This window comes from Phaenicophaeus curvirostris, chromosome 11, assembly GCF_032191515.1.
Source record: "Phaenicophaeus curvirostris isolate KB17595 chromosome 11, BPBGC_Pcur_1.0, whole genome shotgun sequence".
NCBI lineage: Eukaryota > Metazoa > Chordata > Aves > Cuculiformes > Cuculidae > Phaenicophaeus > Phaenicophaeus curvirostris.
In genome coordinates, this window is record NC_091402.1 from 15,446,198 (window position 1) to 15,461,093 (window position 14,896).

Sequence of the window (14,896 nt, forward strand, 5' to 3'; positions counted from 1 at the left end):
GCATCTCACAAAAAACCCTCTCCTCCTGCTTGTCCTGTGACAACCAACAGAAATAAGGCTGCATTGTTTTCCTTAGCTTCCCTGCGATAGGACTACTACAGATGCAAAAAGCCTCATTCAACGATTTCTCAATTCTCTTCCACCTCATCTGCCGTCTTTTTTTCTGGGGAGGTGTTGCCTTCCTACCGTGAAGATCTGCAGCACTGTCCACTCGAAGGTGTCGTCGCCTTCGCACAAACACCACGGCATTGAATTCAAGTTGAGGAGCGGTGTAACTGTACTGCAAAGACAAAGACCATCAAGACAAAGAACTTAATAGAGGCACACATGAGCCAGCTCAATATGCAAAAAGCATCAGCATCCATTCTGCACAGTGCACCAGCACATACAGCCTATACAGAGCCTCCCATGAATGCAGACAAGCCACCGATAGCTGGGGCAGTGGCAGCACAGGCCCGTCCTCACTTGTTTATGAATTAACAATTCTGCTCTAGAAAGAGTAGCAGGCATTGCATCACTAGGATGAACACTGAAAACAAATGTGTGCTCACAACAATATTTGTCTAACTTCCTAACTGCATTCCTAAAAGGTTAATTCCAATCTACAAGCCAACTGCTCAGAAAACTGCTCAAGCTGGCATTTCTGCAGTTTCAGTAGAGCTGAAGATGTAGATTACAACTAGTCCGCAGGGCTTGTATGCACAAGAGCTTATGTTGTTCCTCTCCCCTAACTATACAAGTTTCTGAACTGAAAATATTGCCTCTGCTTGCAAATCTTGCCCTAAGTAAAATCCACACATCATCCAGAAATGTTCATGGCTGTTTCAATCTTGTCTGTTAATCTTACAATCCACAGGCTAGCTTCCACAAAACTGGTATTAATAGCATTTTTCTTTTCACAAAAGCCATGATCCAGAGAACCATGAACAACTGCGCCTCAAGCTAAAGCAGAGGTGGCACCATCCTGGCAGGTTGCAATGAGTGGTTGTTCAGAGACAGCATCATCCCATTCTTCAGCAAATGCAGCAAGGGGTCACATGGCTCAGACTGAACAGCATTTCTGCAAACTGAAGATACCAATACTGCCAGGCAGCAGCATCACAGATGAGGGCCCTTTTCCCTAAAGAACTTGCTGTCCAGGCTGCTGTTTTGCTGAGCAAATCCAGCACCAGTGTGAACTCCGAAAAGGCATTGTATTCCAAGCACTCACCTGGTTCATCTGGCAGGTGATATAACAGAGAGACTGGTTTGTTTCTTCTCCTTCCACATAAGCATCCATCACGACTGTCTTTCCCTCCAAATTCAGAACACACTCATAGTCCCACTGCTGGTCCTGCAGAGAATGAACACATGGCACCATTTCTCAACTACGTGGAGCTTTCTGCTGCAATTCAGCACCGTTTACCAAGCCGCCTACTGTGCAAGCAACGTTCTCTCACTCCTTTGGTTACGCCAAACCTATGCTATGTGCAAGGACTCTCTATGCTGTCACTGCCTCCACGTATGAATGGTACAGCTACGCAAAACAAGACACCTAGAAGCGGGTACGTCCATATGGGGAGAACATGGCACAGGAGAAGGAATAAGAAATAAAACCCACTGGGACTGTGAAGTTATGCCTGTGTATCTGCAAAAAACCAGCTTGAAAACGAAGAGCTGAGTACGCAGATTAGGTCAGTGCACCTCAAAAAACACTGTATTCTTCTTCTCTCTGTCCTGTAAATCTTTCACTAAATTGCTTAGACATTTCCAGCAAAAAAGATGGATATGCATCTGTAACCAGCTCTGCTCTTCTAAGCAGAGCAGTATATCAGGTTTAACATATAAAGTAACAATTAGTCTGTGGGCTGTATGTTCTGGTTGTTTGTAAAAGGTTACTAAATCAGTTTTCTATCTTGAGAAGCAAAGAGAACTTCTATCAGAGGCACACCCAAGAAACATAGCTTTCGAGGGTGGTTTTCCCCATTGTGGCAGTTTCAGGTACAACAGGAACAGCCACATTAATGTGAACATGTCAGAAAGGAGAGGGAACAGATGACTTATCATTAGCTTATGGAGACGCAAAAAAAAAATCAGCAGAGATCCAGCAAGAAGTTACTCCAAGAACTACCATCCACTTGCAGCACAGCACAGGTGCAACTTAATTCAAACACATGCAGATCTCCAGCAGGCTGGTGCACACCTGTACTCCCCCTTTCTCTGGGTGACTTCCTACCCACCAATAAATCCAGCTATGTAATTCTTTATTCACAGAAACAGGTCATTCCTCTAGACGATTCTGCAGATGGGAGAAACCTAGGCAGAGCTACAACAGTGTTTTACACGTACTTTTAGCAGTCTGGTGGACAGGTTGCCCCAAAAGTGCTCTGCATTAACATGGTTTCTCAATGCTGATGGCACTGAGCTGACTACCTGATAGAGATGAAAGTTCTTCCCCAGCAGGGTTATCTTCCTTGCCACGTTGACTGGAAACAGTGAAGATCCCTGGATTCCCTGCACACAGGGACATGCATCTGGACCCCAGTTAAGTTCTTCACTCTGAAAACAAACATAGGTCTTGAAAGAAAGAGACCTGCATGGCTCTGATACAGGGAATTTAAGCCTAACATGCCAACAGAGAAACAAGCCCTGCCTAACGAAGACAGAGCTGTGCTGCTTTACCATGAAGTTACAGCAATGCAATGCAACAGGCCAAAGAGGTGAAAGGCAGAAAGCTGTAAATATGCTGGACACAGCAACTGCCACCTTCAGGCCAGCAGGTCTACAAGACCTGGAAACCTCAAACACATTTTTCTTCCTCGGGCTGCCACTTCTCACTCTGCACATGACAGAGGTCAGCTTCTACACTCTTGCAGGACACAACCTCTCCTGTGTGCTGAAATACCAGACTACCAATCTGTCTGAAAATTTCAAAGTGTTACAGCCTTAGGCTCTAAGTTCCAACGCCCAGCAACGTACCTCCTCCCAAAACTCAGGGGCATCATACTGATAGTCAAGGTCAGGGTGGAGGATCCTGGGAAAGTCAGGGACATCCCTCTCTGAAGAATCGCCATCACCCGACAAAAGAGTAGAAGCAGAGAAGGAAGATGTGTCATTCTCAGCCTGCAGCAAATCCATCCAGTCCTCCGTGTCCTGGAGCTCCATGCCTTCTTCCAGCAGCCAGTCTGGGGGAGCTGACTGGGGGAGCTCTGAAGCAGGTAGTTCAGTTCCAAGCAAGCCAGGAGAGTCATCGGAGGCAGCGTGGCTCCCCGGCACCTGGCTGGGGGTTTGGGGAGATGGGATGGCAGATGTCAGTGCCTCCATGGTAGGAAAAGAACTTGGAGACCACTTGAAACCAGTGACATGAGGGGAAGGTGTTACTGTCGCAGCAGACGTGTGCAGAGAAGTACCCACTAGGGTGGTGGGTGGGTCAGTGTGTTGTGGCTCCGGGGCAGTGGTTGGCCATTCTGTGGGCAAGGCTGCATGATCCATGGTTTTGGATGGGCTGGTGAGGACAGATACCGCAGGAGAAGTTGTCTCTGGCACAGTGACTGCAGGTTTGTCTGCTGGTGGTGGTAGAGGGGATTCTGTGATGGGCTGGAGAGAGTCTGCTTCACTTGAGAGAGTAAAGTATGTATAGCTGAGGGTTTCTGCAGGCTCAGTCGTCGTATCCAAGGCTGTGGAGAGCGTGATGTGGCTGGGCTCTGTGAGGGGCACAGTGCTCGGTACCACACGCACAGGGGGAGTGATGGGTTTTGTGGCTGCAGTTGGGGCTGTAGTAGAGGATTTGGTGAGGGGAGCTGCTGGAGAAGGAAATACACTCGAGGTTGGGATCTGAGCCTAGAAAAAAACCAACATGGTGGGGTAAGAAGTAAGAAAGGAAATGGAATAAAACTGAAGCAGAAAACCAATCCATATTACTTCCCGTAGCAGTGTTCACAAGAGGCTGCTTCACCTTCTGGATTTCAATGAGTGCTACATCTCATGCCACCTTGTCTTGGGATGGGACTGAGGAATGCTCACAGCGCAGAAGGTCCAGCGACATTCCCTCTTCCCACAGATGCCTGCACTCACCTCCACCTAAAGGAAGGTCTGCCTGCCTTCGTCCCCACAAAACTGCAAGGCCACCTGCAGTAGCCACAAACTGGGCATCTGTTCCACCTCCCCACTTGCATCCTCCCTGGATAACAGGGCTGGATAACCCCAGGAGAAGGGTGACCTGCTTCATCTGACAGGAATTCCCCAGAAACCTTGCAAGACCTTATAACATCAGGGACGCAGAGCCTTGGGTCGCTTCAAGGGGAGGCTCTGCTCCACCTCCTTGCCTGGTGTGACTGGCAGCTGCCATTTCACCTGAGAAGAGATCTGACTCGCTGCAACTTGCTGAGGCTGTTACTTCATATAGGACTAGGACTGAGCATGAGACATACCCTTTTGTTGTAGATAATGGTTCCTTCCTCACAGGCGGCTTTGTGGGTGCAGAGGTGCTGCTGGATGCACCAGTTACATCCCCAGAGACTGCTCACACACTTCTGGCACCTGGAACAGTGATACAAAAGCAACTGCTAAGACCCAAGAAGGGACAGCCACCCTCCCTACAACTACAGGAAAGAAAAAGCAGGTGCTCACGGTGCCGATTTCCACAGCAGGGCCACTGCAGCACAGTCATAGAAAGAGAAGTCCACGGAAGCAATGAAGATGTCATGGAAACGCACTACAAGCTTTATGGTGACATGATCTGAAAATGAAAATAAAAATTTCTTAGAAATGGAGCAACTGTAAGTCTGCTGTACTGTTAAGAGACTCAGCATACTTTAGGAAAGACACTGTCAAACATGGAGACAGATTCCCTTCCAAGCTTCCAGCATCTTGATCACTGGATTATCCTACAGACACTAAAAACAGGTTGGACAAGTTTGTCAGGAGTAGTTTATGACAGTGCTTGCCAACCTATGGTAAGGAAGACTAGGTCTGAAGATCTCTTCATCTCTATCTGCCATAATTCCACTCTCATCTATTGTATGAGAGAGAGACGTACCATTCCAGGCTCAAAGCTGATTGTCTTCCTTTGTCATCCAAAGGAAAATCAAACCCTTAGAACTGAGATGCCCTTTACATACTGCCTTCACCTTGAGAGCTTCGCTCTATGTCCAGACTAAGAAGTGAGTCTGTGAAGAGATTTACAAGACTTCACACTGACTGAAGTCTTACCTGCTTTAAATCCAGTCTCATGTCAACTACAAGCCTCAAGATAGCCCAATTCTCTTTGGGAAGATACTGTCACTGTTTTCTGACAGACCAAATAACTGCAGAGATGATAAAACCTTACTGCAGCTAATAGCATGAGGTGGAAGGAGACCTCTTGCACATGGCACTACTAAACCAGCTAATTGATCTCATTCCAGACAAATGCCTCCAACCCTGGAGTTGGCATTAGTTCTCCAAATAATGGAAACACATTGCATGTTCTGCTCAACTCCAGGAGCAGACCGTTTGCTATAAAAAATAAGTAACAAGAAACTTGGCCATTGCTCCTTTCACAGAATTCAGACCTCCTCTTGCGAGCAAGCTCTATTCACAACAAAACAATTAACTTGTCTGGTGGAGGATCAGTCACACCTAAGCTGGTTTCCCGATAGGATGACAAGTGAAGCAGTATGCGATTAAAACAGCTGATCATGAGGTGTGTATGAAAACCCGTGATTAAGAGAAAATAAGGGTATCATATGGAGCTGGAGGCAGGAGTCACTGCAGTACTGTCAACTCCCATCACTGTCATAGACGTTGCATTTGGCAGTGGTGACAAGCTTAACACCTCCCAGGATTTCAGGGCTATGACACCATATTTATAAATATTCCTTTCTCCAAAATGGCCATTATTTCTCATATAATATGAGAAATAATATAATATGAGAAATAATAAACACCTGACAATAATGCTGTTCAACAATACAGACGATGAGGTCAAGCATTTGCAAACTGAGAGCAAGAGTTTCTGCTATTAACTTGGAGCTCATCAGCTTAAAGTGACAGATGAGCTGGTATGCAACCTTTAAAATAAAGCTGAAGAAAAGGCAAGTATTTCAGTGAGCTGGGAAAAGTATTATAAGTAGGCATAGAAAAGGGCTGGTATCTAAGGCCCTGATGAGACTTCATTTAGAGAACAGTGTGTGATTCTGGTACCTGCTTCAAATTCATCTTAGCAGAGCACGGGAGCTGTGCAAAGAAGGGCAAGCAACACAGTGAAAGAGAGAGTAAGTCTGAGTGACAAAAGAACACGAGGATAAAGTTGGCACAGTTAACATGGCAAAACTGTGTTGAAAATACCTGGCCATAGTTCACAAAGTGAGCTGTGGAGGCAAAAGGACAACACAGAGAGATCAAACGGACACAAGCCATCCATAAGCAAGTCTAGGCTAGAAAACAGAAGCAACTTGTTAAGCCTCAGAGACGCAATATGGAAATAACACAGGTAAAGCATCTATGGAGTCTTTAAATAAAAGCAAGACTGACTTACAAAGGAGTCAATATGAATATGTAAAGCCTGGCATAACGAGAGCTGGACCGTGGCTTTATCTATGCTGATTTTTCACAACTGTGCTAAAATTCAGGCCACATTTGCAGAACAAAACAGGGAAGCCAATCCTGCCAGCTCTGCCTGTAGTGGCAGTGCATGAAGCCCTTTGCCTCTGTTCCTGACCACCCTGAACAGAGACCTGGTTGGTTTTTCCAGACTAAAGCAGTGTGAAAGCCAACAGATATAATATTGTAAATAATACTGAAAATGAGTGAGTTTGAGATTGAACAAGTGCGTTAGCCGAGTTCTGCTGTAATGTTATGTCCATGGAGATTACTTCAGACCTATTAGCCAGCTGCATACATGCATGGAAAATCTATTTAGCCATTTAGGTGAATTGTATGGAATGTTTCCCAGCCAGCACCTGCCTTTTACTTCAGATGAACAAGCTCTTTGAAGAGCTCTGCTCATCGGAACTCACACTGATAGGCTGGGTAAAATCCAAAGTAGACTGTAAACTAAGAACATTCCAGGTTCTTCAGAGTGGCCAATTAGTAATATTCAGCCAAATACTGTTCACGGTAGTAGAAGGCTGACTATGTATTTTGAGGTTATGCCGCATTGCAGATTCATAGAAATTAGAACTTTGGATTTCGTTTCTAACTGAAGTTAGAAAACTTTAAGGAGTGTGGGTCTCTTCTTGCCTTACAGGTACTTCCTTCTCTGACTATTACAAGCATTTTGAGAAGGTTTGCATTCTGTTTGATTTAAATAATAAAGCAGTATTTAAGACAGTTCTCTCTCCAGATTTATGACAAAGCTGCCAAACCAGCCACCACTCTCGACTGCATTTCAGATCATATTCAGATTTGCATATAACTCTCCAAGCAGGATCTCCTTCCCAACTACCAGAATTTGGCATTGGAATTTGGCAACAGCCCAAAATAGCACAGGATGCATGCGACACACAAGTAGAAAGCAAACAGATATTATGACAGGATGAAATGAACACCTGCTGACAGACCACATACATCATAGATGTTAATCCTGTAATCTGATGGACCTACAATGTACTTTCTCCCAATAACATTATCAGCGCTATCATGCTCGATTTAAAGCATTTCACTGACCTGCTCCTGTTGGCAAAGCTGGTGCTTGGCTGGGATCTGGAGAAGGACACATGATTCCTGACTCTGTCAGAACTGCTGGGCTTTCATAATCTTCAAAGTAACATGAATAAAATTCTTCCTCATGCAGAGAAGGTAAATCCGAGATAGCCAGGAATATCTATCAATTAAATAACGTCCAGTAAATAATTTGCCCTCTAACACATTCTTCTATATCTCACCTAATTTTCTTGTTCTACTTCTTCAAAGCAAGAGCCCCATAAAGTAGTTACCTACATATACATCCATTTTCCTACAATGCCTCCTAGGACTGACTGTTGCATTCATCCTCTTTTGCCATTGCCAAACTGAACTTGGCATCTACCAAGCAACCAGCAACGTCTGCCTTTGTTCAAGTCTCTAGCAAACAACAGGTTCTTGCCACCTCCTGGAACAACGATGGACTTCGAAACACTGCAGCACGTGGCTTTTCTGCCAGCTTTCGGATGCCAGGCTGAAGCCATAATTTTGGGTACCTCCTTTCAGATCTTCCTGACAGCAAGTGTCAGAAACACTGTGAAACCACAGACACGGGTGCCTTACAGATACCCAGCCAAGGAGGGACTTCACCCAAGCAGACATCAAATACTCCAGAATACCCAGTAACTCTTAGCAGGCAAGGACATTTAGTTTTATGGGAAAACACAATGAAATTATCTTCTGGTACAACCTATGTGAGGCAGACAACATGAGCTTAAAGGCTCGGTGATTCAGTAACTCACTGAGTGTGAAAGGAAGACTTGGGACTTTTGTCAGAGTTTGCAGGGGACTTTCTGCATGACTGAGGACCATCAGAGGATCATCATCACTCACATTTCTCTTTTCCTCTCTGCTGATGTTGGCCGGAGTTAGTGACTGGACAGACAGACACTGTTGTGTAGAGTTAAAGCTCCAGAGCCACTGCTCACTCATCCTGGACCGCAAACACTCTGAGCGACGGCTGCACCTGCAGGGAAACCAGCAAGAAGCCCTGTGACAGATCTGTGCAGCCCTAGCAGGGCACATTTGGCTTCCAAGCCGACACTGGCTGTCTGAAGCCTTGCTAGAGTCTTGGGGAAGCTGTTACACAAGCCACGAAGTGCCACCTTCAATAATAGGATGAACTGTTGCAAATATATAGATGGGTAGACACTTTTGGGGCTTAAAGGGTGACAAAGTAGTTCCTATGGCATTCTATAGGGAGGCAGAGCTGGCAAGAAGACATGCATGATGGAATAAACCATGTCTCATTAAGCAACATCAGTAAAGGAAGAAGTGAATGATAAATAAGAGAATGACAACAGAAGAATAGATTGTTTCTCTACATTTGAAATTTGGCAGCATTAGCTACAGTCAGACTAAAACCAGGCTGAAATCCACTGGACAGGAGCATATGAATGGTGACTGAAGACCCCAAAAGGAAGATAAAGATACCCCTGTGTCAAACTGTGACTGGTTATGTTTTAGGGAGGCAGACAGAGGAATGGTAAGTTAAGATAGAATATCCCATAAAGGAACTGAAAGTAAACTAAATCCAGACATACAGACATGAGGAAGAGAGTAAGCGAGGCAGTCCCTGAGCACCATCCCTCCGAAACCCTTGCAGGTGACCTGGGACCTATCTTACCGTCCTTGAAGGACACACCAACCACAGTAGGGATCTTTCAGGGCCAGACAGGATTCACAGTCTAAGTACAGGGAACATTCCAGTATGGGAACCTTTACCACCTGTCAGAGAAAGAAATCAGTTAAAACACAGCACACAACACAGGCCCCCAGTGAACGGCTGCTTCTGCTCTAGCCAGCAAGTCCCATCATCTGCATACTCACTGAAACTTATTCTTAATCCCCAATACTTCATAAAACTAAAGAAAAGAGGAACAAGTTTCCAGAGCCCATCAGAAAGGTCATTTCACGTATTGGTGAAGGATATCTAAACGTCAAGCTGCACTGAGGCGAGCAAAGTGTATTGCTGTTAATGGGTTATCTGTGACACTTTTTGTAAGGAGGAGACTTTATTCAGTGACAAAATTACATTTTAATGAAATGGATCAAGGAATAGCAGACCGAATACCTTTCACTCTTTTGCTTGCCTGGACTCCACCATAGGAGACGATCTCTCTTAACATGTAGGTGACTGGAGCTGGACACAGTAGCTCCAGCTGAGGTCTCTGAACGCTTCTGCACTATTGCACAGCTCTATCTGGCAGAACTACCATTTTGACTGAAAGCAGATCAAGAAGCTTTGATCAATGTGGAACAAACCTTTCTGCCATGTGGGGCTAAGTTTTACATTCAAAACGCTTCTGGTTTACCTTAGTATCCTTGCTGATATCAGCCTCTTGCCCTCTCTTTAATCTGCCACTATGCTGTCAGTTACTTTAAAGTATCAACTTCTAATCCCCACCCTATTAGTTTTGCTACATACATGATTTAATTTGCATTTTTTTATTGACAGAACAATTACTGTTAAGGATATAGTTCAGATTTCCCTAATCTTCTTCCACTTACAGATATCAACTCCTCCTTTGAAGTGCTATAAAATCTCTGGGTATCTCAAAGTACACGAGGGCTGGTGGCTTTCCAGCATGCTCTCATTTTTTGTTTGTTATTTCCTTCAGAGTAACTCAAGGGCTGCTTTTCCTTTGCTAGGAGGATCCTCTTCTTTCCACCTCAAGGGGCTGATGTGAGCAGTGTTGTACAAATCCTTTCAAATAAAGTATCCATAGCTGGATTTCCTACTCAGCGGATTTCCTACTCAGCAGATTTCCTATGAGTATCCCAAGAGCTTGGGGCATCACAATGCCTCTTCTCCTCCCACTGGGCACAAACAGAATTACAGAAAGCAGAAGAGGAGGGAAAGGTGCCTTGTATGGTTCCTTATACAGCCTGATTTCATCTGCAAGACGGCTGTTAAACACCCGGTCAGAGAGCACCCTTGCTGTCTGAAGATATTTCCCACACATTTCTGCTTTTTGTAGGTTACATGCCTACTGAGAAACAGCTTAATCTTTTAGCTGATTAAAAACAGGAGAAATGCCACAGTTTTAATAACAGAAAACCTTCCTTTCCTCTTTTTAATCTTTTGCAAAACCAAGACAGGTCACATTACTTATGAACCCAGAAGGCTCACATTCTTCTCCTCAGATAGAGATGTAAACTGTAGTCCAAACAGTTCCTGCTCAACACAGAGGAAACCCAGGAATTTGCAGTCCCTTGCCTTCATGCCAGCAGAACAGCCTTTTATAGCCTGCAGTTCACATTCCTCCATCACTGCTGATACAGTTTGACATGGAAATGCATATGCAAATGTGTCATGGTTGAGGGTAACAAGACTTCCTCCAGCTTTTGCACCAGGACAGTCCTCATCCCCGTAAACCAGACTGGCAGGCAGCTGCTGCCCAGTACAGCCCTAGCTGTGCACACTGTTTCACTCCTTCCCCTGCTCCCAGCAGCAGATTGTCTGGGCTTCAAATGCTTTCAGCTCTTCTGCGGAAGGGATTTTGTCGCACTCACCATTGACTGGGTCATGACAAAGAGGTGCTCCTGCGACTGGTCAAACAGCAGGTCTCCACTCACCACGCTGTTTAACTGGATAGCTAAAGAAGCGTATATATGTGCATCTCCCATCGCTCCTAAGTACACCTGCAAGAGAGTCACAGTGGTATGCAAAGAATCACAGTAGGAATTGGGGGCATCCACCCTCTGAGAGGAACAAGCTGGGACCATTACTGTGTGTGAGGATTTCAACCTCCCACCAAAATCTTAACACTGTGACTTGAGCCACATGATGCATGTGTCTAGCAACACCTGCAGAGGCTATGCAGGATGCACCAGCCCTGACACTGGCTCAGCGCAGATGTAACCAAAGGCAAAGTGACCAGTGTTTGGGGCCTTCATGTTCTCAACGGTTAGTACAGTGTGTCCATCTGATACTAACGATCTTCAGCAGGAACTCAGTATCCCAAGGCATAAGAGAATTTGCCTTCTTTCCTCTTCCACTCGAGCATCCCAGACTAGGTTTTATCCTGGGTACTTCCTGCCGCATCCAGATCATACCTTGTGCAGTTTCCCTCTGCTGTCTCCCAGAAAACCAATGGTGTGGCCATCTTCCACATGCACTGCCACGGCTGTCAGACGAGCCTCTGTTTTCTCCAGAAGGGGAGCTGCTTCCAAGGGCACGCGGCTGGCCATAGGGCTGGGAGTGTGGTCAGAGCCACAGGGGTACGCATACAGGGTGTCCTATTTGGGAGTGGAAAGAACAGGGAAATCAGTAAAAAAGAAAAATAATAAATGGATGCAATGTACATTAGTGCCTTTAACACTCCCCACCATCCCTTTCCACCCAGATTCCTTAAACAGGTGCCCCAGCAGTGAATTGAGCCTTGAACCTTTCTGAGCTTTTTAACTGTAAAAAACAGCTTCTAACAATTAGTTTAGATGTGTTGGCTGCTTGTACCCACACAGAATCCTGCAGACATTTCAGCAAGTCCATTCAGCATCAGTAATGAAATGTATTAAAACACTATTAACTCTTAAGTTCCCCAAAACCCATTACTAGCCACACACTGTCATGTGACAACTTCAGGGAAGATTCATTGTATTTTTCAGAGGAAAACAAAACCATGAGAATTCCTGCTTCCAGTGCAAACCCACCTGGTCACAAGCACTGCCTCCAAAGATTAGCATGGTTTTGTTGTATCACCTACAAATTCTGAAGTAGAATCCCAAAGCATCAGGACATACACTAACACAGGGTGGAGGCACAATCTGCACCAAAGACCTTACTAACTACACGCAGAAATCAAGGAGTGCATCTAACCAGAGACCAGCAAAAAGTCAAAAGAAGAGTCATCTCTGCACACTGCTTCAATTCTTCTGAGTCTTGTGAGAGTTCTGAAAATTAACTCCACAGGACTGTGCAAAACCAGCCATCCTTCTGTTCCAGTTAGACCTTTCCCAGTCCCACCAAACCTACAATTACTGAATTCTAAAGGAGAGAGAATGAAAATTATCAACTTCTTTACTGTTTCTATGTGTAGACAGTGGATATTCCGTTACGATTAATGTTTTTCCGAAGTAAAAAACTCAGTCTTGTGTCAGATAGTTTCTCCATTGCCTTATAACTTTCTCGACACCTTGTCCTGTGTCCACTTTAATTTTACAATATCCTTTTGGAGACTGCAGGATTGTTCACCCTACAATTACTGTTAAAAGCACCAGTTATAATTGATTAGTGGCTTGTCTTCAAATGATGTGGCTTGTATAAACTAATGATTTTCATCATGAAATCCCTTATGGATAACATTTTCACCCTCCTCTCCAGCTCCTTAATAATACTCCTATAAACCTGTGTGTAGAGCAGAGTCATTAACTGTGCATTCCATGCTGACTCCAGCTCCCCCTCTTGCCTCAGGCAACGTGGTTGAATTTGGACTCTTTGTGAGCAGGGTTATGTATTCCGTCTGTCTGATGTCCGTGGCTTTGCATTTGGCAGCGTGGAGCTGCGCGGTACCATCCAGCACCAGGCAATGGAGCTGCCCCCACCAGAGGTCAGCGATAACGGCACCACGTGGCATTCTTGAGGCATCTGCTCACCACTCCTTGACGATCCCACGGAAAAATTGACCCTTTTTCCCCCTGTCCTCTCATATATCTCTGAGTTATATTGGTTTTTTTTTTGGTTGGTTGGGTTTTTTTATACTTGACTGCTTCCTGGAGAAACTAAAAATAATCAGGAGCTCTGAAAAAGTCCATGGAAATCCATGGTGAAATACATTTAACCTGCTGACCTCTATTCATTTCTCAAATGTATTGCTGTTGTAGCAGGCAAGCAAGGCTTGACACGGGGGTTCCATGTAAGAAACCACGCCAGTTAGACTAGAGCTGCTTTAACTCTGATGCTTTCTTGTTTTCCCTTCAAACACTAATTCAACTGATTTCCTGCATACTGGACTTAAGGCTCTGACTAAGCCTCAGAGGAGGTTACAGCTTTCACTGACTATTTGTTTTCACCATCTTCTAAGCTATCACTCATTTTTAGTGACAGATATATTTCTCTTATCAGCTTATTGCTTGATTCTTAAGCTCCTTCCAAGTATCTTCTTGTAACTTAAAGATTTCTATTTCTCCAGTTGTCCAGTTCCTATAAGAATTACCAGGAAGCTAAATTTCCATACTCAGAAGCATCAAGTGTTTATTTTGACCGGGATTCTAATAACCTTTGTATCAATTCAGACAAACCCTGCACTCTAATGTACTCACTATTGAGGCTGATTTTTCAAAGTTTGCTTTAAAAAAAATGCATACAAGTCAGAAATAGTCGTCCCCCAGCCGTGCTCAGCACTGCTGCTGCCAGTGTGTGATGGGAAGGGCAAGTCACTTCACACACATTTATCTACCATAACCCAACGTGACCCGTGCAAGCTCTCCCAGCACTAGCAACGCCAGCCCGCGGACTCGCAACGGTGTCTGCAGTGCAGTTAATCACAGCCAAGAGCTGAAACCTGTTCTATTCTACAGGATTATGACAATGATAATTGTATAAAGCGCTTATATAAATTTACATAGAAGCTGTTTGGATTGTTTTCAGTGAATAACATCTTGCCAACATGCAGAAAATACACTTCAACATCACCCAGTGTCCTACTGTGATTCAGCAAGTTTGGATGAAGCTGCTGCCATAAATTCTGGTGTCTGCTTCCTACATTGCCCAGGGGAGGAACAATCTGTACCTATGCATGAAGAGGACTGAAAGCTAGTTGCAAAAGCGTAAGTTACACACCTCGAAAACTACACCCACAGAAGATATACACACTTCTCAAGCCTTGCAGAAATGTGTTTCACACTTCCAGTTATCAAGTCACTAACAGCACCTACCTATGGTTCTGCATCTTAAGACTAATGGATCTCCAGCAAACTAGAAAATTAACTGGTTCTGAAAGTCTTACAAAACCAACCATTTTTTGCCAATTGAAGAGATTGTATTGAGCTATAAAACCTAGTTTCTCCTGACGGGCTAAATATCTGAGACAGTGCTAACTGGGAAAAAGGGCACAGGCTGGTTTGGAGGCAGAAAAATGTGAAATTAATTAGCATTATCCTTATATACAGCACAAGCTGCCACCATTGAAACCAAGCTAAAACTAGTCCTGCATAAAACGTTCATTGACAGCAGCTTCCACTCAGCACTGAATGGAGCAGGCTGGAGCTGGCACCGACCCTTACGTCTTGTTAGATACAATCTTAATGACAA

General features: G+C 44.7%; 1 protein-coding gene across 3 annotated transcripts in view; it reads right to left on the minus strand.

Moving 5' to 3' along the window:
* The window catches only part of PLXNB1 (plexin B1), a 62,796-nt gene that overhangs the window by 20,369 nt on the left and 27,531 nt on the right, over positions 1–14,896 (minus strand). For all 3 annotated transcript variants that reach the window (XM_069866309.1, XM_069866310.1, XM_069866311.1), the window contains 11 exons: positions 11,701–11,883; positions 11,158–11,286; positions 9,269–9,369; positions 8,476–8,608; positions 7,627–7,783; positions 4,609–4,717; positions 4,410–4,518; positions 2,959–3,819; positions 2,413–2,538; positions 1,211–1,333; positions 187–280 (listed from right to left, as the gene is read on the minus strand). In XM_069866309.1, coding sequence (XP_069722410.1) covers positions 187–280; positions 1,211–1,333; positions 2,413–2,538; positions 2,959–3,819; positions 4,410–4,518; positions 4,609–4,717; positions 7,627–7,783; positions 8,476–8,608; positions 9,269–9,369; positions 11,158–11,286; positions 11,701–11,883 — 2,125 coding nt within the window. The remainder of the gene's footprint in view (positions 1–186; positions 281–1,210; positions 1,334–2,412; positions 2,539–2,958; positions 3,820–4,409; positions 4,519–4,608; positions 4,718–7,626; positions 7,784–8,475; positions 8,609–9,268; positions 9,370–11,157; positions 11,287–11,700; positions 11,884–14,896) is intronic.